Below are 24,668 nucleotides of genomic sequence, written 5' to 3' on the forward strand. Positions count from 1 at the left end.
TACGACCAAATGTTGCGGATATTATCCGCATTATTGAGTTTATGAAAGGGGTATAAGACAGAATCAGGTCTACGAGGTGCTGACTACTCCAACATATTCAGAACAGCACAGTCACAGAAGGCTTAGTCATTTTAGCGTATCATTCCTGGCAATGATTTCTATCAGACCAATGTAGCTAAAATTTGCCTACATCACCACAAACTAATCATTTGTAATTACAATTCTGCTACAGGTTGCCACAGCAGAATACATTTCATGATCAACACCGAGTGTGATGTGATATTGCTTAGTACATTAGTACACAGCATTTAAACAGCTAAAATGAATGTCTAAAATGGGAATTCATTCAATAGAAGATGCAAAAATTAATGAAATGCATGATGCAAGCATTAAGGTATTCAGTCCTTCCACACATATTTACCTTTAGTCTCCCATTTCATATGTGACCTGTTGCCAAGAAAGCCTATTTTAATCACCAGAAAGCACTTATTCAACTTTGATATTCTTGAATTACCCAGATTCCAAGCTGATAAAATCATATGCCACGCTTAGTCTTAATATCAAACTTACACAGAACAATGTTAAGAAAGCTGCCCTCCAGACAGAAAAATTTGGCGATAATTGCCTTGGAGTGTAGGTATCATGAAGTGTGCAAGGGAATAGTGCATTTAAAGAAGAAGGTAGTTTGAAACACCCCTGGAACAAGCCTCGTACAAGCCAAATAGGTACAGAATTTAGAGACATCCTTAAACTCTAGTAAGGCACTATTTGATTTCTTGTATTTTTTTTCCTTTTTTTTGCAGTTTCTGTGCTTAATTGTCATTGACTTTATCTGGGCAATGTACATGTAGCGACAGGCCACATAATTTTACAACAGCCAAATTCAATACATGTTAGCTGAACAGGCCTGTGATTTAACATGCTGGTTAGTGGCCGAGTTTAGTCCGAAGCAAACAAACCTTCTTGGCATCATCCAGGGTCGTGAAGTCCGCTGCCGACCCATTGGCAGCAGCGCCGCCCAAGGCAGGAAGTGGTGAGCTGTGAAAGTTCAGCTATTGTGTGACGTGCAGTGATGGAGGAGAGGAGGAAGAGGGGGAGGAGGTGGTGGTGGAGGCGGGATGGGTGGGGAACCAGCAGGCCGGGGGAAACGGGCGGGGCAGTGACAGGCCACGTGCGGGGATTGATCGGGAAAAATTGGTCATGTGATTAGTGAGAGTGCATACAAATGGTGTTTCCATGACAAAACTAGATACGTGGTACACAACAACCAGTCAAGAGTCTCATCGCAAAATGGGCTAAAAGTACCATTTTTAAACATTTTAAAGTATGTCCATCATCAGACAGAGCAAAATAAAACCTTACCAGTGATACATCACTTATAACATAATAAAATTCCAGAAGTTATGATCAAAATGATTCCATATATTCTTTTATTATCTGCATTGTTTTTAGCATCATTTAATTGCAAACATCTCAACTTAGCAAGAATGGATTTAGCTCATTTTGCAATAAAACTGTTATTGTAACGTAATCACTGGTGTGCAGAATTGACTAAGTTTAAAAAAGTTGGTAAATGTAACTGAATGTGAAAAAATAAAAGCATAAAACAAACAGACCCCAAAATAGTGCCACGCTCACCTGCATCTCAGGGCAAATTTGATGTGAATGCACTTCCCTATGGTGCCCCTTGATAGTATCCTATTAGATACCAAATTCTCACTAGCTTTTCACAGGGGCATATGGACATTCACTCTTTTTCACATAATTTGTGACAAGCAATTTCATGTATTTCACTGATTTAGAGATTAAGAGAAAGGAATAATTGAAGGGCCTTCAAGGATCTACAAATGGTCGAGTTAAAGGCACTGTAAAATTAATGTCAAGCTCAAAGAAAGAATTTGAAGAACACAAGAGCTTCAAAGGCCTTTGAGAATGGTAGGTCAACAACAAAACTACTAGAATGACAGGATTTTTAAGGCCATGTACGTTGGAAGTTAAGCGATTAACAAAAAAGTTTAAACTTGAAAAAAAAGTTCATAAAATTGAAGGATTAACAAAAGAGCTCTATACTTTCAAATGAGCAGATTAATTGAGAGGTTTAGAGCCTGCAGCTCAGGTGAGCTTGAAGAAGAAGAAGAAGAAGAAGAAGAAGAAGAAGAAGAAGGAGCGAGGAGGACAGAAGAAGAACAGAAATCCATAGTGGTGATTCTTTACCTACATGTGCACAAGAAACCTAAATTTTCTCATTTCAAGATAAATAATAGCTCTATACGACTGTCTTGGTGTTACATGGCATTCTCTGATGTTTTGCATTTGTTTAACCCCATTTGGTCAATATACATCCTTCCTGGGGGCGATTGTCTATGACTAGAAACATGGACTACTGTGAAAGTAATTTTTTTTTTCTCAGCCTGGTATGATGAATTTTGTGTATTTTTAATTTTGTAGACCATCACAACAATTGAGCAAACACTTCAAACAGCCGCCGCTGCCCAAGGCGGCTAAGGGCTAATTTCCACTTCTACAGTATTGCCATAATGTAAAATCAACAAAATGTGTGTAAAGTGAAGCATACAGAGTCTGTGTGAAAGGCACGTCAGTCCTAAAATTAAGAGTTGAACATTAATGCAACCAAACTGAATAGATGTCACTTCATTCATGTCTGATTTGACCTCTGACCTCTTATTCTTCACACAGACTGAGCAAACCATCATCACTTTTAATCAGTTGTTAAAAAACATTGTATTAGAGGAGCATGCCGCTATGTTAATGCTTTCAAGATGCAAACTCATTCAGTGGCACAATTCACAGGCAGATAGCTACTTCATGTTCTACATTTGTCTCAATGTCTCCAAGCTCACATACACTCGAAAAGAAATTGAATACATAAATTTTTTTCTACGTCATGACTGTGCGCAACATTAATCAAGGACACTAAGTTGTAACACATCCTCCGCGGAAATTGATTCCCTCATGTTACTCTTGGGGCTAAGAACATATCCAGTCACTTTGCAACACTGGAGAGATTGATTTCTGTGCGTGCTCTGCCATATCGGCATGATCAATGAGGTTATTTTGAGGTGCAGATACGGCACCATGCTAGATGTGTTGAGAATTTCAAATGATTGTATGCAAAATGGTTCTTCTACCTAATACATGCTTCACTAGATTGTCTGATTTCCCTCCACTACTTAATATATCTTTTGCTTTTGCTTCACAGGTTCTACATCCAATCTCTCTGTCTTGGAGAAAACATCATCACTGAAATTTCAACTATTATCATTATTTTTTTTTTTTGTACCCTCACCTGGCTGTACTGGCTCTTTTTCGTGTCCACATCAGCTGGAATCAACTTGAACGTGATCGATCCGTCCAGGGAAGCCTTTCAGAAAGAGAGGGGGAAAAAAAATTGACCACATCAACATCAAATTCAGAGTGAATTCACATTTTTAAAACTTAAGAGTAAGAGTCAACAATCACAATGCCTTGTCTTGGATTACTACACAAACTTACATTATACACATGTACTTGTGCACGACGGTTGCCCACAACACACGGAGAAGTGTAACAATGAAGATGAACAGATTGGACGTCGTTAAATAAAAATGCTAACAGCCTCTGGTTTAAGAATAGTATTGAGGTCACAGATGTACAAATTGTATGTACTAATTTGTAATTTCAGTGTAAGGCATTTGCACTGGACAATGCTGACAGTTTGCTGCCAACCTGACTGTAAATCAAAATTGAAAAAAATTTCATGTACTATGTTTTCACTGATTACGTGCCCAAACACATAGGATAATTTGCCAAGCACTATTGTCATTATTCAGTAATCCATCCAAACTTGACCTTGTTGTAGAGTTTACAAGCCCACTCAAGTGTAGCAGTGTTCCTCAGTCTATCAGAAATGACATGGTGACACAAAAGAGATTTGGAGGATTAATTAATCTACATCTATTAATTGATGATTAGTTTCAGGGCATCTGTGCCAATCGGGGAAGAAGGCACACCAGTGGACATGCCAATCGATGAGCAAAAACAGAGTAAGGGTTAAGACAGTGTGTTGAGGGCATTGTATGCCACTCCGTTCTGCAAACAATTTTTTTTTTTTCACAATACGCAACGTTCACATTTGAGTAGCCACTGCAGAAGTGTTTGTGTAAAAGTCTGTAGCTGCTGGGAGTGGGTTTTGAATAATGTAAAGCACACACACACACACACACACCATGTTTCACTTTGTGCAGAGGAACAAATAGATTGGGCATTTCTGGGTTTGGGCAGCTGATGTGAGGTGCATCAATTCTCGGCCAGGAAATGAGGCTGATGACTGTTCAATAGATGCAACAAAAAAAAATACAGAAAAACATGGCTGACAAACATTTCGCGAGCCACGCTCCTCGATGACCGACGACTGGGGAGCACAAAAAACGGGTTGGGCTGACCCTGTATTCCCCGAAGGCAGGAAAGAAGGGAGGGTCCCTTTCACAAGACACTCACACGCAGCATTCAGTGGAATGATGGCTCCAGGATGCGAGCGTACACCGCACGCAGACAATAAAAACTTGGGAGCTGAATTGAAAAGAGATGGGAGGGAGTGCAGTCGAGGGACCGCTGCTCAAGGTGGCTCTTATAAATACTTTTCTCACCACCAAAATACACTTAAACATCTCTCACAAAGAAAGAGAGGCAAGGGCAAGGGCAGAGACGTAGAGAGATTTTAAAGGACAGACAAAGAGAATCAGCCAGACGGTGAAGAAGGGAGATGGTAAGACAGAGTGACAGAACGTGCAAACCAGACAGAGATGGGAGATGGTGAGATGACCAAGGAAGGAATACTGGAAGGAAACTCAGAAGGTAACATTTCAATGTTACATGGTGAGGAGGTAAACCGATCAATACTGGATTGCATCCAGTGAGAAAAGGCTGAGAAATAAACATATCAGTAAAAGGATAACGAGATGGAAAGAGCAAGAAACAGAGCAGGAGAGAGTGAGAGAGTACGAAAGTTGTATTACCCCGCAAAAGTGAAGATTCTTCAACTCTATACTAAGTCAGTATCTATGGATGATTACAGATAGTTGACTATTTCAGATGTTGGTTACCTTAAGACAAATCAGTTTAAATGGGCAGATGGCATAAAGGATGAACAACACAGACTAGGAGATGTAGTGATTGATAACACTGTCTTCTGATCATCATAGCATGACCCCCAAAAGAAATGATATTTTGCTGCAGTTACACATGTCCCCCATGAAGATTTCATATCAAGATAGCGCAGAATAAGAAATGGCATGACAGAAGATAGGAGAGATTTATATACACAGAAGTAAGAAAGAAGGAAAGCATAAAGTGAGTATATATAGAGAGAGAAAAAGAGAGGGGGAAGAGAGAGGGAGAGAGAGAGGAAAGGTACAAAGATAAAAGAGAAAAGAGATTGGGACAGAATAGACAGAGAAAGAGAGAGAGAGAGAGAGAGAGAGAGAAAGAGAGAGAGAGATACAGAAGGAGAAGGAGTTTGAGAGGAGGGGGAGAGAGCATCCTAGAAGAAATGAAAGTGAATCCAGGCAATTTCCCCGCCTTCCTGAGCCCGAAAATTCAATTTCCACTGACATACTGTTGTGATTCGGCGCGGTTTCATTTCAGTAATTTTATCCACACCAAAAACTCCCAACTCCAGCTTCGCAACAGCCAAACAACGTGTCACCTCTGAGGCTTTCATGTATAAAGTTGAAAAAAAAAAGAGAAGAAAGAAAGAAAGAAAGAAAGAAAAAAGATATGAGAAAGTAGCCGCCGGTGTTCACATCTGACAAACTTTTGACAAAAGAGGTGAAGGGGAGACTGCATTGTCCGGTTTCGGTCATCTGTCCAAAAGGATGTATCATCTCCACAGGATTTGTCAAACAATCTTTGACAACCTTTGAGTTATATATTGCACCTTAAATTTCCATGAATATTCTATAAGTGATGCCTTCAAGAAAAAAAAAATGAGGGGGGGGGGGGGTGGAGAGAGAGGAACACCAGACCTCAGTTTCCTTTCAGAAAATGTCCTTTCAAAGATATCTAGTCCAATGCATTTTGGCCACAGTTGCTGTGAAAGTATAGATACAAATATAAGGACTTACACACTCAAGACCAAGTTTTGTTTCTATGTATCTCAGAATTCAGAGGGGCAATACAATATTAGTTTTAACAAGTTTATGGGATATCACAAAGTAAGTGTAGTAAGTGTATTTATCTGTGAATCTAATTCTCAGTAGGCTTCCAGACTTCTTCCTCTTTTTTTTTTCTCCTTTTGTATTTATGATGCTTCAATTAATCTTTCCATTGATGTTATTATTCCAGAGGGGCCCACATTCTACAAGCTCTGTCTTTTTAGTGGGTCTCTCCATTTTTCGCACTTTAAGCAAAGTTATACATGTACTTTATTTCGATCACTTCTGGTTTTTTTTTACTACAATGTATAATTACTATAAGGTCCTCCTCAATTGTTTTACATTCTCTTCGACACATAATGTTCTGTTTACCTTATTCTCTGTTGTCAAAAGAAGTGTAACTTATATGTTTTGTCGAAAAATGAAATAAACTTTGAGTTGAATTGAATTGAAAGTTTGATCAACCCCCCCCCCCCCCCTGATTCTTGATTGGTATCCCCTGACGACGATACGCTGCCCATTCCGTCTTCATCAGCTCTTGGGGAGGGGGAGGGGGAATGCAGGGAGGACCAGCAGTAATTACATGCCTCCCCTAACCCCCAGGGATAGCCCACATCATGTTGATTCATTTTTATCACCAGGCCATGCCACCGACCACTAATCCAATTTTGAAACATTAATTACTTATCCCTGCACACACTGACTCTTCAGTTTGACTGATAACACCTTCTTCCACAAAACAAAATTGAAGCTATTCAAAGAAAGGAATCTAGGGAACATATTTCAGAAATTAATGCTACATATATATATTTCTAATTACAGAATGTATCAATGTCTGTACATGCCAGTTGATTCTATTCTGTTTGATAATAAGGAAAATTATAAATAAAGTAAGGAGAGAAAGGATACGAGAAAGGCAGCTGAAGTAAACTGAAGGAGAGTCAGGTATAAAGTTGGGTAAGAATGAGATATGCAGCAAAGTTGCATAAACATAAAGGCAGATATATTAAAGGCATAATTTACCATTTGCAGATGAAACAAAAACCTGGCATTAGTGTTTTAAAATATTTATAAAATGTGAGCTAGGGACAGAAACAACCACCGTACAAATCTGAGTCCGTATAATTGATGTTAAATATTGTTGAGTACACAAAATGTGAACAATAGTTATAATATAAATACTTCCAGACTAAACCGTCTACAGTTATGGTTAATTGAGAAAAATACTGATATCTCCTTATATTTTAGGCTTTGTTGTGAAAATTGTATATGGTAGGATGTTTTGTGATACAACAGACCTACACATATGGATCAAATGAGATATCTTGAACATTTTTAAAATCACTGCTCCCAAAGGTAAACTGGACCTTTAAGTTTTATATGTCTGCAGCAACAGAGTCATAACTCACAAAATATGACATTGATAGCTCAGGAGACTCCAATTTCTTTCTTTCTCAGGAAGTTGAACTAGACATAAAACGAGCTACAAATCGCCTTATACAGGGGTAACGTAGACAACTTTGAATTGGATAAAGTGTAAGCTGATAATGCAGAGGTGGGCGTCTGCAACGCAATATTTTGCCGTCGCACATCTAACGGTACTCCAGCTGGCAAAACTGACAAGTCACTGCGAATTTCATCTCCTCGTAAACGAGAACTTTTGGAAGTTCACACTCGGCTGAATACCACACCCCAACAAGACTGCACACCTGAAATTTAAGCCTCCTGACGGCACGGATAAGGGGTCAATGGTGAGAACTTCCAGTAATTAAGAGGGGACCGGACCCAATGGATAAAATGTATTGGTGATAGCATGATGATCCATCACATCAGCTAAAGCATTCAATTACAGGATATCTGGCCCTAATTTCTTGACTGTAATGTAAATGGCATTTATGTGGGAAGGAAAAATGAACTGAAATTCAAGCACTAACCAAGGTACATGAACTTTCCAATAGTTCTGGCATTCTCAAACAAAGTGCTACTTTATATAAGTTTGAATAATCATTTCATCAAAACATAAATGTACAGTGTTGCTTATGTATTAAAGTTCACTATTTGGGAACTGCTGTTTGAGGAGAGTAATTTAGTAATTCCTTATCACGCTCACTCAATTTGACCTGAAATCCTTCACACAAAAACAAAAACAAAAACCACTTTTTTTTTTTTCTTCATGCCAGACTCGAAAGCATCTGCCAGGGTATGAATTACAGATATTTTATCCTCTATAATCACTTTCCTGTAAAGCTCACTATTTTAACAGAAAAAGGAAAACAAAACAAAATAAAAATGGAGGAAATCACTTTTATTCTCAACTTTACACACCTATTCCTAGATGCATCATACTCTTTTGGACACACAAATATATGTATATCAATCCTGTTAAATGAACTCATTGAGAAAGAAATGGCTGGAACCAAGACTATCTAGAAAAAGTTCCCTTTAAATAAATGAATTACATTCTATGGCCGTAAGCAACAGTTTGCCTGTGACTATTTGGTGGCCCGGTCTGCTTGCATCTGCGAGGGCACACATAGTCGTGTATTGTATACCCCATATATTTTGCACTGTTTTTATTCCTACAAATTTCACCAGTTGCCTGATAAAATGTATTTGCAAAATTAACAACTCACAAACAGGTTGCCTGATAGACACAAAATGCATATTGTCTCCACAGAGGAAAAAAAAAAAAAAAACTGTAATTTTTCTTTGGAAAAGAGATTATACTCATTTCACATATCGTTCCTGGGGCTTTTCAATCACAATTTCAACCACTCTTGAAATTGTCCTGCAAGTCCTGATTAGCAAAAAATTATGCTCATAAAATGTATGGCAGACATTATATCATAGAATCCAATGCCACTTAATCTGATTACTCTGCAATCCCTTTTCAGACATGCCATTGATTCCTCTAAAAAAAAGCACAGTTTTGAAATTTTTTAGGTTAATTGCGTAACTAATCTTCATGGGACGATACAGACATGACAAATGTTTCTTTCAAGGAACGTAACCATTTAAAAACATAAAATATGGGAGGGATCAGATACAATTATGCTTGAATGTGTACATCCTTGTTATTTCAGTGTTGTCACACGTGTGCTTCACTAGACGAGGGACACCTGATAGAAACAGAAATTTAGATGGACTTGGGAAAGGGAGCAATCGATAAATTATGGACCCACATTTGAATCGCTTCCTATCAGACACTTCTTATCAAATGTTTGCACATGTGCACAAAGTTTGGAGGTGTGCAAACAAGCTACGATGACAAACGTCACCGCGGCAACCACGATGAAGAAGATGCGGCAGCTTTTATTTGCTCACCTTCATTAACCTGTCTACCAAGAAAAGGTCCACGAGTCCTTCCCGGACTAGACGTAATCGTAAAAAACCCAAATTAGGTCACTCGCACCCCCAAACCCAGACATGACGGGAGGAAAAAAGATGATGGTTTTTATGTCAGGAAAAGGAGCGGTTAGGAGGAGACTTCAACGGCCGTTTTCCTTGGGCAGACAGAGCTCTCAACAGACCATCAAACACAGGGGGAGGGCAGCGGAAAACTGACCAAACACATTACCGCATGAATGCATTAAAAGACTTGCTACACTATGGGAACCAAGTAAAAATGTACTCTTTTAGAATATAGTCATGGCTACAAGTTGACGAAGGTTTAAAATGAATTTTTATAATTTGTACGTTGACTTGCTGAAAGCTTGAAAGTCAGCAGAAATGCAGGTACAATGTATGCCGCAAAAGATCATTAAGATGTAATGATACCAGGGATATTAAGGAGAATCAAGTTTCGTGATTTAACTATGAAATCATTGCTTGATTGTAATGTGATATTAAATATACCCTCATATTCTCTTTTATGATGTTAGCATTATACAGACACTCATGCATCATATACTGTTGTTTTGAAGATATACACTTGCCATTTCTTTTGCTTATTAAAGAAGAAATAAACACAAACATATAACAACAACAAGAAAAACCTCTGCTGGATTGGTTGTGCAACTGAAAGTTCATCTGAAAGAAGGTTTAAGTGAGCGAGATCCTCCACATGAGGATTAAAGAATCCCTAGATTAGTGATTAGTCAAATGCCAAGGATTTTTGTCAAAGATCTCATAAGAATTCACATTAACATTTCAGCAAAGATAAGAGAGCTAAATAGATAAACTTCCAGCTGTTTCCTTGTTGTTTTGTCTTCTGTTGCTTTTATTTTTTTTTTCATTCTTGTTTATTCATCTTTTCAGTTTCTTCTATCATTATTATTATTATTATTTTTTTTTTTATAGTGAGGAAAAAGGAATTTGGGCCTTATGCTGTCATATTACAATGCTTTCCCTACTACTAGTTTAGCACTTCGAAAGAATTTTCTACAAGCTGAATGTGTACACAATGCCCTGGTTTTTTGAAATCTAACATTCGTTTCACAGGTTGGGATAAAACAAAGAAAATTATGAAAAAGAAGAAAGGGCTGAGGAGTCGTAAGAGATGGAGAGAGAGAGAGAGAGAGAGAAGAGTTGATGCAATAAAACTATGACAAGATATATGTACTAATCTTTGTTCTGTGAAAAAAAAAAAAACACCCCATGAGAAATAAATTGAGTGAGAGACACAATTGTAGAGAGAATATATGGGCTGATACCGGAATCTTAGAGCTCTTTGAAGCCTTTCTCCTGAGTAATTTTTCAAGATTAATACCTACCCCTTTGTGTGCTGTGAGAGTAGACTGGCACTAAAACCCCTATAGCATTGTACATATTGTCCAAAGTCAATGAAATGTTAAGAAGTAGATGCAAATATTGAAGATGAGCAATGTAAGAATATGAACAGTGATGAGTGATTCCATTTATTCCACTTTGTATGCAAAAGCGTTTATCTGATAGCACATGGTAAAGTTTCTAAGAAATACTGCGAAGGAAAAAAAAAATCCTGCCTGAATTAGAAAAGTACCATAAAATGATAATAGTGCTTTCCCCCTCTGGTGTTTCTACATCATGAGAAAAGTTGAAGAGCTGGAATCTTAACCCATTGAGGATGGGTCCCAAGAATACTCGGGCAGGTGTCTATGGAAAATGTGTGTTGTAGCAAAATCAGTCTGTCCTCAATGGGTTAAAGTGGGGATGTGACTTTCAGTGCTTCCAGCGAGAAAAGACTCCTGATTTGGCTTGCAAGGTGATGACGTATTTTTTAATCAAATCATCTCTCTGAAAGCATGAACGCCAAATACTGCTGAGGGCGACAATTAACCCCTCTTGTATTCCGAGTACGAGGCCTTTGTGGAAGGCACTGGCTATCTCAACGCTGGCTTCCACGACCCCCGCAATCACGGTCAGCTAGCCATCCGTGCACGGCCGCAGAGTATCACCCCCCGGCCATCACTGACAGGTTACGTGCAGAGTAAATTAGCTGTGATTTCACGTGTGTGTGTGTGAAAGATAGCACCTGAAGTGTTGATGGGTGCTTACTGAATTTCAGGATATCTCCAGCATTTTATTTCCACTAAGTACTGTAGAATGTGCAATTGTAGAGAAAAATCCATCATTTCTGACATCCCCTCCTCAGCCCTCTGTGTGCTATGGGTGACAATTGACAAAGAAAACCTCATAGCATTGTACACAGCTATCCAAAGTCCCTGGCATAGATAGGGTGAAGGCCCTCTGAAGTCATGACCACAAGTCATTTTACTATCTACCTAACCTGCTGAAGACTAGTCTCAAGTACACTCAGGCAGATGTCAATGGGAAATATGTGCTATAATAGCAAAATCAGCTCATCCTAAACAGGTTAATTTGTTGTGAGAGTACGCACATTCATCAGCCCACAATTCTATAGATCTCAAATTATATTCATGCAATGCAGGAAAGTTCACTTACTGATGGAAATAGACAGATTTTAGCTAAATTTAACAGTTGCTCATGAACACACTTATTTTTGCCTACTGGTACTCTGATGTGACATGTAACATTAGCCTTGTTATAATAATTATGTGTGCCACTAGAAGAATTTGCATACTTATTCAAAAAATATGCTTGACTTTGGCACTCATAATCATGATTTGTTTATGACCAACTTTAGAACTAAATGAAAACCAGAACAAGAAAATTCAAATAAAGTGGCTTCTGGAGATTTAGATAGATATCTTACAATGAGGGAAAGGGCAGATGCAAATAGAATTCAAGCAATCTCTGAACCTTGGAAGAAATGTGGAGGGGGGCAGAAAAAGGGGAACACAAGTAAAGTGGATCAAAATTATCCCCCAATCCTCAAAAAGGATTTGTGGAGGCTAATGCATCTTGAGTGCAGCAATGTGTGCTCGCCACGTCAAACAATCCTCAAGAGTGTGAACTCAATGAATAATAGCATCCCTGCTCAATTTATGTGTCATTTACAGCACTTGCTCTGCAGCACAAACCCATTCCACATCATTTTTAGGGTGTATTTTTTTTTCATATATCTGTTTTCAGCTTTGTAAGAAAATTCATTTTGTTCTTTCTGCTATTAAATGTACCAATTGAGAAGCTTAAATGGGTGCAATTTATTTCCTCTTTCTGTCACTTTACATCACACACAGTACAATGTAGCATGTTAATTTCTATCCCGACCCTATATAATCAATAACTCGGGATAAGTTCTTCCCAAATGTCTTTCCCAATTTTCTGCTCCTCTTATTCTAGCGCGATTTCTATTTTCTTTTACTTAGGATATGATACAATAATACAAATATCATCATACCTTAGTCAAAGCAAAGTAAAAAGAAAATAAAAAAATTGCCTGCCCGGCAGAAGGGCCTTAAAAAAAAAAAAAAAAAAATCACATATTGACGATGGTTGTATGGTTACATCATATGTAAGAGCTTCAAAACTCTGTCGCATTATGCCACAAACCAAAATTCAATTTTTGCGGCCAAAATTTTATGCCTGGGCCCTTCTGCCAGGCAGAGAGATATATAGTGATGACAATGACACTCTAAATGAAGATTGTTCACAGAGGTACATACCCTGGTCTTTCTCCTCTGCCATTCTCAACTTTGTTTTCGGTCAGTTGTAACGAGGTCAGCGTGCTTCCCTCCTGCCGAGGTGGTCAAGCGATATGACAACCCTTGCCGTTACTGATGAAATTTGTAATGACCATTGACTGACCGAAGGACATTCAATATTGGATTACTCTCTTCGCTTCTCGCAGACTGGTAATTATCAACCTCTCTTCTTGGTTTGCCTTGATGTCTCTCTGCTGTCATTATTTCAACGTTCATTTACTTTTCAAAACTTATGAAAACACAGTCCTAACCTTCTCCCTGAGTGTAACAGCTCTGGTCTTATTTTCACCAAGGATTTAGGGTTTGGGTTAAGGTTGCAATAGGGTTTTAGGTTTAGTTTGATATGAGAATTAGGATTAGAGTTAGGGTGATATTTTTGGGCAGAATTTATGTTTGGCTTAGCGTGCAGATATTTCATGGGAGCAATTGTCGCAGGAGCTAATGTCATAGAATCTTAAAAACAAATTACCTATTCTATATATGTAACATCTCAGGATGCATCTTACTCAAGTTTGTCCTTCCTCATATGGGATGGATATCCACATCAAATTCATCTGATCTTATCCATAATTTCCACTCCATTCTGATATTTACTTCTTCTTCCTTCCTAGTTGATAAAATGTTTTGCTTCATATAGAATTCCTTGCTAGCCCCCCCCCCTTTTCTCTTGCTTCATCTTTGTCTGTGAATGCACTCTGCATGGCATCATCTGGATGTCCTCTCGCACTGAGCAGCTTCGGCAGGACTGAGTCAAGACAGTCCTGGCCCCTTAATCCCACTCATTAACATCCACCGTGGGTACTAGCACTGTCTCCACCCAAGTACTTTTGACCTTCGGTCTGCACTCCTCGGATGTACCAGAGATGGGACATTAACCTAGTTTTTCTTTTTTTCTCTCTCTCTGACTACTACACAAGCCTCAAAGCGTTCACCCCTATGAATGGTAAATAACAACGAGGCACAATTCGTTCTAAACTGAATCCCAATCAGATAAAGGATTTCTAAATGTGAGGTTACGCTTTTGATGCCCTAGAGCCCTTATTAGCACAGAATTTCTTGAAAAGAATAGGTCCACTGTGGTTTCAATGATTCCTTACATGGACACCATATTTTTCTTTAGTCATAATGAAAGGTCCTGTGATTGTTTTTTTTTTCCCCAAGCACATGTCATAAGTACAATTCTGTTCTAATTAACCATTCCTGGTTCAATACTTATATAAACATTGAGGGGAATTTGCAAATGAAAGAAATGTTTTAACCCACAAAGAAATTATATTTCCTAGGAATGACTGTGTAGGGTCTGAAGTTTATGACTGCAAAGAATACTGTCCAATGTGAAATGAATACTGTGAAAAAACATGATATATTCGCGGCATGAATTTTTTGCGAACTGGAGCCTACGTCCTCTTTTGCGGCATGAAATTTTTGCGAACTGCCACTGGTATTCAATGCATTTAGTGTAGAAAAGAACTTTCGCATGCATTTTAATTTCGCGAATCTTCGCATGCATTTTAATTTTGCGAATCTTCGCGCTCACGAAATTTGCGAAATTAAAATGCACGCGAACATTCCTCATTTTACAGTAAATGGTTGTTATTCTCCAGTCATCATATATATTATGTTGTCTTACCTGATCAACTGCTATTTTACTGAATCAAAAGCGAGACGAACAAAAAGACATAAAAACACTTGACTTTCAACATATCATAAAAGTGAGTTAAAATGTGCCCATCTGCCAAAGTTTACACAGCCTTTCTATAATTTGTATTTCAAATTTTTTTTTATCGATGTTGTTTTCCCTCCTTAGAGATACAGCCCCAATCATCACCTTCAAGACATTTTGCACGGAAATTGATGCCTGCACGGCATCGAGGAAGTAATCAATTCAAAGTGAAATCCACTGAAGGATTCAGCTGCAGACAGGACAAGCTACGTGAGTTTTCTTTCCCCACCACAGCTCGTGCCGTTTCTCAGGGTTTAAACATTCATGCCAGTAGAATTCAAGCACAAAAATATATTGTGCAGGGTAAAAGCGCAAGTGACAGTATTATTGGAAGAAGCATCCAAAGTATAACGAGACAAATTTTGATGCAGAGGGCCAATGCCTACAAATCCCAAGAAGTCTTCACTGACGAACTGCCTTCTCCCTCACAATTGAGTTGGGCAAGAAGACTCTTTGTAAATAAATGCACAGAGCACACTGCTCTTTCCATACACCTATTTTTACCTCATCATCTACATTACAGCTCTCATGTTCAGCTGCGGTGCATGACAGTACAGGGATATTGTTTAGGGTACTAGATACTCTCCATGTTCCTTTATTTCTAGCTTGTATCTAGATTCTACTTATTCCGTGAACAACTCTCAGACTTAAACAATCCTGGCCATGAAACAATCATGATCCAATGTATACTGATTGAAATGACATAGGAGAGTACACATGTGACAGGACGGTCATGTGACCAAGGCAGGCGTTTCAAGGGGTCAATCCAAAGCCAAAGTCGTCCAAACACTTGTCATGTCATGTTGGTTTTGTCCTACATTGTTTCTGTGATGCAATGTCGTCTAATCCTGAGCATTCACTTTACCATGGGACTTTTATCAGCAGGATGTCTTTATTTCAACTTTAATACTCCACTCTGAAAATACTGCTGAGTGCTTTGGTCCACAAGAAAAAAAATAACTGGTGGAAAGAATTGATACTTGCATAACAGGAATAATGATGAAGAAGGGATAGACTATGATAGTGAGGACCCCCCCCCAAAAAAAAAAAAAAAAAAAAAAAAAAAGAAGAAGAAGAAAGTGACATTACGAGATGAAACAATATTTGGAAGAGGGAGATATGGTGTTAGATGAGAAGGTGATGGGGGCTGATGGGGGGTAGGCAAGGGGGATGGGGAGAGTCAGCCATGGGGGAGGGGAGTGGGGCTGTGTGTGATGACAGGAGATGAGCCTGCAGGATGTGACAATAAACGGGACTCTCCGCACCGATGAGATGTATGCAGAGAAAACAGACACGCAGACAGACGGACAAACAGACACTCAGGAGTTAGGATGTACATTAGGAAACAAAATATATCGGTCATAAATATCAGTCATACATAGATGCAGAGACAAGACTAACAGGGCCCATGATGGAGTTGGAGGTTATAGTGGTTCTATGTAAGAGATATGTATGCAGAGGAGCACCTTTTGAAGTTCATCCCAACATACCCATTCCTATACACAAAGAAGGACCATGTAGAAGAATAGAAAGGAAGGAGAAACACTGAAAAATGTGATAGATGAAATGAAATTGAAGATGCTAACAGTGTGATGATTTGAAAGAGATGGAATGGCATAGAGAGATATAGATGAGATGGCTCAATTTTTTATGTCTGATGAGGGGCATAACCATACAGGGAGAACGCAGGAGCACATATGAGAGAAAAAAGGACAAAGAGACAGAAAAAAACAGAGGGGAATGATACAGATATAAAGAGAAAGAAAAAGAGATAAAGATATACATATATTTATAATGATATGTGTGTCTATCTATCTATCTATCTATCTATCTATCTATCTATCTATCTATCTATCTATCTACCTATCTATCTATCTATATATGGAGAGAGAGAGGGAGAAAGAGAGACAGAATGAGTGGCAGGTGGAGTGAAAAGATGCCGCGTGGAGCACAGGATGTTGTGAAACACTCCCACATCCCAAGATGGCAACAGGGACGCGAGACCCGATCCCGAGAAAACACCTGTCGCTTCCGGCTGGTCCCCCCCCCCCCCCCCCCAACCTTCCCCCCTTCCTCCTGTTGCTCTAATGAATCACAGGTAGGATCGGTGGCACTCCTGGGAGATGTTTAGCCCGCCGGCGCAAAAACCGTGTCGACATTGTTCGAAAACAGAGATGCTCTCGGGCTTGTCCTGCTGGGGAATCACTCCTGCCCTTCCCAGTGCTGACAAGTGGGACACGTTCACCGGAAAACTATCATTGCGGCTATCCCACGAACAATTGCACACTAGAGATGGAATTCGTTTGTCTACGAGTAATCCTGAAACAAGATTACTGTGAGAGGGCCAAAAAAAAGGGGAATATCTCTGCGGAAGCCGCATCTGCTGTGTAATCAAGACTCATAAGCCGAAAGAGAAGCTCTACGAATACTTTCTAATCTCGAGATTAAGCTCTGGCGGCGTAATCTCCGTTCTGCCCACACTTCTGCTCTGATGTATCTGTTTACATTTGTACATGAATGTGTAGTCATACCACTAGTAATGTTGCCCAAGTAATGAATCATCCAACAATCCAGAAGTTGCCACTATTAGCATGGATGTTCCAATTAAGATTACAGAGCACCAAATTTCAGTTCCTGAACAAAGCTTTGGCTTTCGTGGCTCTCGCAAAACACGCAGAGAAATAAAAACTGACCTCTTATGGAAGGAAACAATCAAACAGTAATGTAGACTAACTGAATTCACTAATTTGAGTTGTAAATATGAGTTTTGAATAATCTGATTTAAATGAAATACATAAATGAGTGAAGCAAAAAGGGAGGGTTGAGTCTGATAATCCTAAAATATCAGCTGACAATGAAATGGGTGTCTCTGCAGCACAGCAGAACAAAGGGAAAGAAATCAAACGTACCAACGTTCCAAGCAACAACTGCCTCTCTGCCTCATAGCATGAAGATAAGAATTAGTATTTCATGGTGGAAAAAGAAGACATATCTCACTGATGAAAATTATCATTCCATCAAAGTCAGAGATATCTTGAAAGAAAGTTGAAATGTCCTTTCCATGATACTATACTCAGGGCGAGATGACAACAAAATTCAAAACCATTCTTTTTTTTTTTTTTATCTTATGCCATGCTCAAGGAAAAGTAGTCAAGGTAGATTATCACAGCTTGCAAAAGAGGGCTCCTGCATTCAAGTTTGTCGTTAGGACTAACCACCATTTTGTTACTAACATCTATGACATTTCCAAACTGTGGTCCAGTGAGGCTTAAATGAACTACGGCCTTCCAATTTTAGAAAACACGATGCAGGTATTCTTGGTATTTTGTCAGGGCCGAGTTGAATAACTTTCTTCCTGTGAGTGAGCCCTCTATCTCTCGAAATCAGACACTCACCAAAAAGTGGGTCACTTCCTCTGGATCATGACCTTTGACTGAAATTCCGTTGACCTCCTGAACTTTGTCCCCAACATGGATGAGACCTGCAGATATGGTGGTGATGGAGAAAACAAAAAGATTGGTGGGGGGGGGGGGGAGAGAGAAGAGACCAAGAATAAGGTACAATGTGTAGAAATTGAAACAGATATATATGAATCAAACGTTGATGAAGAAGCATGGCATATGGTGAGCATAATGACGAGTACGCCAAAGATAGACGGACAGATAGGGAGGGAGAGACAGAGATATGAATATGGAATGCAATTGAACGTGACATAAGAAAGGAAAACAACATAGAGTGCACTTCAACATCAAAATAGACGTGAAATAAGATAAAAAGGGTATACACAGGGAATAATTTTCTTGGTATTGCATCAAAATTTGCTATGCATTTTTTATACCGCTGCTGCACAAACTACCTTTTGTGTAGCAGTTTCATTCACCAGCATTGTACAGGATACTATTTGAAATATTATTCATTGCCTGAGATCGCTACTCAAATGCAAGTTGGAGAATTAATCTGCAGTACAGGTGGAAGAAAAAAAAATGAGAGACACATTAAGTGAAATCTTGAAATGCTGCAAGGAAAAAAACCAAACTAAATCAAGGATCCTGAGGGGGTTTACAATGACAAGAGAACTTGTTATTCTTTCTTAATTAAATCCCACCTCTGCAACATGTCTTCAAACATGTTTACAGCAACAGAGTGTTAAAACACTGACTGAGTTCCCTTGCTGACTGCAAACCACAGATTACATTTTACATAACAGCTGTGTCATAAACTCTATCACCTGTCAATCAAGCATGCAACTCCCGATTAAACCTTTCTCTGCCAAAGACCCCCCCCCCCCTTCAGACGCAGGCCAGTTTACATCAAAACTCGATAAAGAAACGATGAATAAAGAATCATCGTATAGCCGACAAGACCATTCAGATGCTAATTTTAACCATTCTGGAAAACATTGTATAGATGTGCAGTTTCTCACTGCGCATGCTGTTATAGTCATGAGTGACAGGTATAGGGTCAACTTCGTGCGTACTCCCATTAAAGGTAGGGGATACCTTTTACAGACCTCCCAAAATGCAGCAAAACATTAAATATGAACCTCAGGGGACTTGTTTAGGCCACTGCTGAGAAATTTGGAAGTCAACAGTTATCTACAATTTGAATAATGCACAAAACTCAACTACTCAGTAGTTCTGTGTGTCAGCCACACATAAGCCTTTTTGTTGCAGTCTTCTGTATTTTTTTTTATCTATAAACACAAATCTAAAAGTACAAGAGCTGATGTAATAACATATAGAGTGTGTGGCAAGAATGTATATAGAAATGTTTGTAAGTTTTGATGAACTTTCTTCACAAAATATACATGATGGACACACATGCAGTGCATGGGTCTGTAAAGGTAGCCTAGTAATGTACTGGAATTTACGGTGAGCCCCGAAAAAAAATCAATTCAAAATCTAACGGTCAATAAAAATGTACTAAATGTTACCTTCCACTTTCAATACTTTATGGGAGTTTCTAAAATGATACTCTCTTCAACATACCACTGTATTTATACAACTATTCATTTAAGGCATGCAAATGGGATTCCCTACCTTTAAGCCCCGCCCAGTTATACCGTTCTATGGTGGCCATACATTCAGACGCACAATGGACACTATGGAATGCTGATTCGTTATCAAGTTCTAGTTTGAAACGATGCTTGGACCGTTGTTTCACTATACATCCTTTTGTTATACGTGGTTTCATTAGTCAGCATTCAGACGTGTATAATTCATCGTATAGAGCCGTTCTGGTATAGCTATACCGTTCTGGTATCATTTTTTTGCGTCGTAACATCCTGGACTTTGGACTGTGTGCACAATACGATGAGGTTTTCTGTGCTAATGGGCACTCAAAAGCACCCTAAGGGTTCAGCTACTATGCAAGAGCCATGAACCTACACGTATACTACATGCTGACCATACACATGATTTGTGAAACATGGTTGTCGAAAAGTGATTGATTGAAGTTTGCTTTCAGAGTCACCAAAAACAAAAGAAGATTCCTTGATTTGTGTGAAACTCATTTCTAAACATGTTTATGAACATGTCCTTTTGCCAGTCTGAAAGGGCTCCCCAACTTAAGGATGACCACAGGATGCTTTGATGCACACAGGTGCATCATAAAAGATTTGTGCAGACCGGGCGGCACCAGATGACCTCCCGATTAGATGTGAAATTCGGGAGGACACCGTAAAGGCAGAGCCAGGGAAGGAGAAAGTACAATGAGCCGACATAAAACAGACAAAAAAAAAATGACAACTGATGGTAACATAAATCAGATGCAAGCAGTCGCTGGAGGCTAAACCTGTTTCAAGCAGTCATCAAAACATGAGTAAGGGAGCCCTCTGGTGATCGTTATCTCAAGCTGTGAGAGGATGTAACTCACAGGTGTGCTTCAAAAGAAAGAATGGAATCAACTGATGATGTTGAATGCGTCACACACCATTATTTGCTACGATGTCTTCCTTCCTATCATTCTTAGAAACATCACAGTGGCATGCGCGAGTCTAATGAAAGAATAGCACGCCAAACGGTAAAAACAATACAAGCTCATTAATAAGACAATGAAACACCTATTTACACTATCGTGAAAGTATTTTTTTGGTTGTTTTTGTTTTGTTGACTGTTGTTGTTGTTGTTCCATTTTTTCTCCACTCTTACACCCACTTGGAATACTCTCGAACAGCTGTTGAATGGTACAAAAATCACTATCTTTATGACAAATTTAAAATTTCTACTTCAGAACAGGTCCATTCATAAAAGAAAATAAAGGTGATATAGCACTCAAAAATGTGCAATGCCAACAACGAAGAAACAGTAAAATATTTTCAAATGGAACAGAATTTCTACGACTTCGCAACAAAAAAATATGCCAAATGCACTATTTGAGCTCCCACTAACAGAGGTTAATTAACACATCATCTGAGCATCTGTCACCCTTCTTCTGACCCTTTATGGTGAAAGTAATGATAGAATCACATTTGTGATGGTTTTATCATGCCAAAGAAAATAATACAAGTATGTTTTCAAGAAATAGTGAACTCATATCTTTGTCACACAATAGATTGACTCTGAAACACTGTATGAGGCATGATTTGATTCATCAGTTTTGTTCCATAGGAAAATGCACAGCAATGAAGTTCATTTCATTCTTATTTACATACCATGTAAATTTCTGATAGAGATATAAATGCTTGAAATGTTTTACTATTTAAAATAGTTTTCACACATTAAAGGTAGGGAATCCCATTTGCATGCCTTAAATGAAGAGTTGTATAAACACAGTGGTATGTTGAAGTGAGTATCATTCTAGAAACTCCCATAAAGTATTGAAAGTGGAAGGTAACATTTAGTACATTTTTATTGACCGTTAGATTTTGAATTGAATTCTTTTCAGGGCTCACCGTAAATTCCAGTACATTACTAGGCTACCTTTGCAGACCCATGCACTGCATGTGTGTCCATCATGTATATTTTGTGAATAAAGTTCATCAAAACTTACATAACATTTCTATATACATTCTTGCCACACACTCTATATGTTATTACATCAGCTCTTATACTTTTAGATTTGTGTTTATAGATAAAGAATACAGAAGACTGCAACAAAAAGGCTTAAGTGTGGCTGACACACAGAACTACTGAGTAGTTGAGTTTTGTGCATTATTCAAATTGTAGATAACTATTGACTTCCAAATTTCTAAGCAGTGGCCTACACAAGTCCCCTGAGGTTCATATTTAATGTTTTGCTGCATTTTGGGAGTTCTGTAAAAGGTATCCCCTACCTTTAAATTCTACGTTTGAAAGTCAGAATTCTATTTTTTTTTTCTCCCCCTCCTTTTCTCTGCAGTTTGTTCCCCTTACATTTCTGAGGGCATACAAGGTCCATTAAAGAAATGATTTTGACAATTCATGTATCTCACTAGGGGCAAAGATTTAATGTTTTAGTCTTAGACTGACATTTCATGTTTCTCTCACTTAAGATGGACCCACAACAAATGTTTTACATCACTTTGGGGTTCGGGGACATTTTAGGGTTTCTTCAACTCTTCCCCGTAATTCAACCGATGTGTTTTGCTGGTAATTACCCAAGATGAATAGGCACAAAAAACGGTGGGAGCGCCACAATCGCCACCACCCGGTCTGACCCCGCAGGGGATGTCTGTCCCCTAATCGGCACATCCCCCGCCCCCAAGTGAGCCGATGACATTTAGTGATCGTGAGGGAAACTCGTCTTTCCTCGTTACGCGGACAAAGGGGATTGTGACATCATGGACAGGTGTGATGAGGACTCGTGAGTTGGAAATGCTCACATGGGGATCTACTTGCCTTTAGTGTGTATGACTGTTAAAGAAGACAATAACTTTTAATTGCCACGGCTACTTGATGACACTGTCAATCATTTTTGGCAAAAATCAAGAATGTAATTGCCTAAATTAGGTGTTGGAAATTGGCTTTGGACCTGCCGAAGAGTAAATAATGACTGACATTTGGGGGGTAAATACGGAATCCACTTTAGGATACAGTCATGATGACTATGCATCCACAGAATATAACGCAGTAATCAAACCCATGCAAACAACCCAGTTTCTCCGCAAAAGCACCGAAAGTTATATACTGTTAAACATGATATTTTCGCGGCATGAAATTTTTTGCGAATGGGAGCCAACGGCCTTATTCGCAGCATGAAGTTTTCGCAAGTTGCCTCTAACATTCAATGCATTTAGTGTAGACAAGATCTTTAGCATGCATTTTGATATCGCGAAACTCAGCTCTTGCGAAATTAAAATGCACGCGAACATTACAGTAAATCTAGCCCTCTTCAATCAAGAAGGCACATGCAATGTATATTTAATGATCACATGTCAAGCAGTGTACACATTGGACACAATCCTTAATTGGTTTGAATTGGCATTCATGACATATTGAGTATAGAATGTCTCACGTTATCCACTGTTACGTGGAGTGGATGTCAAAACAAAAATCAGCGTTGACTTCTTACATCACTGGAACGTTTGACCCTCTATATTTAACAAGGATGTTTGTGGGTAAAAGGGAAAGGAAATTGTACAGAATGATGCTACCAACAGGTTTGAAATAACTATGAAGAATCTACTATCCCAAAATACTATTTCAAAATGCTGGGGTGAAAATATCGCATGATAATTGTTTTTGACGAATGTAACATCTAAAGAATAAGAGTATTTTTTTTTTTTCTGAGAACTGTATTCATCAGTATTCAGATTGTGCTAGGTTTAGTGACACTGGCAGTAGAGGAAAAACTTTCCATTCTTTACGTAAACCTTTGCCACTATATATGAACATGTAAGTGACACCGTACTCTTCACGGGTTTTTAAAGTAATGTTATAATGACTGTGAACACATGCAGTTTAATTGCACAGCACTTGATGTATACTGAACTCATTGTTAATATCACCATTTCATCATTTGAAGAAATTGTTGTAATCAGTCTCGTCTGGTGTCAGTTTGTTTGCACATACCTGGTGCTTGGTCATGTTTCAGTAGCTATGGCTACGGAACGAACTGAAGAAAATTTGAGCCAGGTGTCTGTGCCGAGCCAATCACTAGTGTCATTCCATACAGGCAAAATAGCAGATGTCGACAGCCATCCAAAATACCAAGTATTTTGTACTCATTCAGATGGACATAAATATCTCGCTAAGTGCTGATGGCGATAATTTGTCAACCAAACGGTGCATGCTGAAATGTAACAAAAATGGTGACCCTTGACATTGTGTTTGTGTGCTGTTTTGATCAGTGTTTTGAGCGATGAGATAAAAATCTTGAGATCATTTGCTCCAGCGGTCAGACACTTGCTGCAGTACAACTAATCGCACTATTTCTAAAATAATTGCAGGAGTTCCGAAATAACCGCAAGATTTCTTGGGATTTAGATTACTATGCTGATTGTGGTATCTAGCGAGACTTTTATGCCCACACTGGCAAAAATAGTATGATATAGATCGCGATGCAAATCTCTAGATTTGTGTCCCCTAATTTACTAATTTGTGCCAGTGTAAATGCCGCTATCAAGGGGTATTACAGAAATGATGCAAAGGACAGAGTGGATCTGTGAGAATTGGATAGGTGAGTTTAACTTTGGAACTGTTTAAACCCATGAGCACAGGGAGTGGGTTTTAGACTGTTTCCAAAGTTAAACAAGAGTATCTAGTTTTCACTGATCCACAAAATAGGCCTGTGCATAATTCATTTTATAAAATGGGCCCGTAAATTCAT

The 24,668-nt window shown here is 38.8% G+C and overlaps 2 protein-coding genes across 2 annotated transcripts in view; one reads left to right on the forward strand and one right to left on the reverse strand.

The window, feature by feature from the left end:
- Positions 1-24,668, forward strand: part of LOC140245051 (U6 snRNA-associated Sm-like protein LSm5) — a 340,876-nt gene that overhangs the window by 40,188 nt on the left and 276,020 nt on the right. The gene's annotated exons all lie outside the window — the stretch shown is intronic.
- Positions 1-24,668, reverse strand: part of LOC140245637 (MAGUK p55 subfamily member 7-like) — a 97,830-nt gene that overhangs the window by 11,883 nt on the left and 61,279 nt on the right. Inside the window, exons 7-9 of the mRNA XM_072325199.1 lie at positions 18,317-18,402; positions 3,308-3,382; positions 960-1,052 (exon numbers count right to left, since the gene is read on the reverse strand). Coding sequence (XP_072181300.1) covers positions 960-1,052; positions 3,308-3,382; positions 18,317-18,402 — 254 coding nt within the window. The remainder of the gene's footprint in view (positions 1-959; positions 1,053-3,307; positions 3,383-18,316; positions 18,403-24,668) is intronic.

This window comes from Diadema setosum, chromosome 22 (assembly GCF_964275005.1).
Source record: "Diadema setosum chromosome 22, eeDiaSeto1, whole genome shotgun sequence".
Lineage (NCBI taxonomy): Eukaryota > Metazoa > Echinodermata > Echinoidea > Diadematoida > Diadematidae > Diadema > Diadema setosum.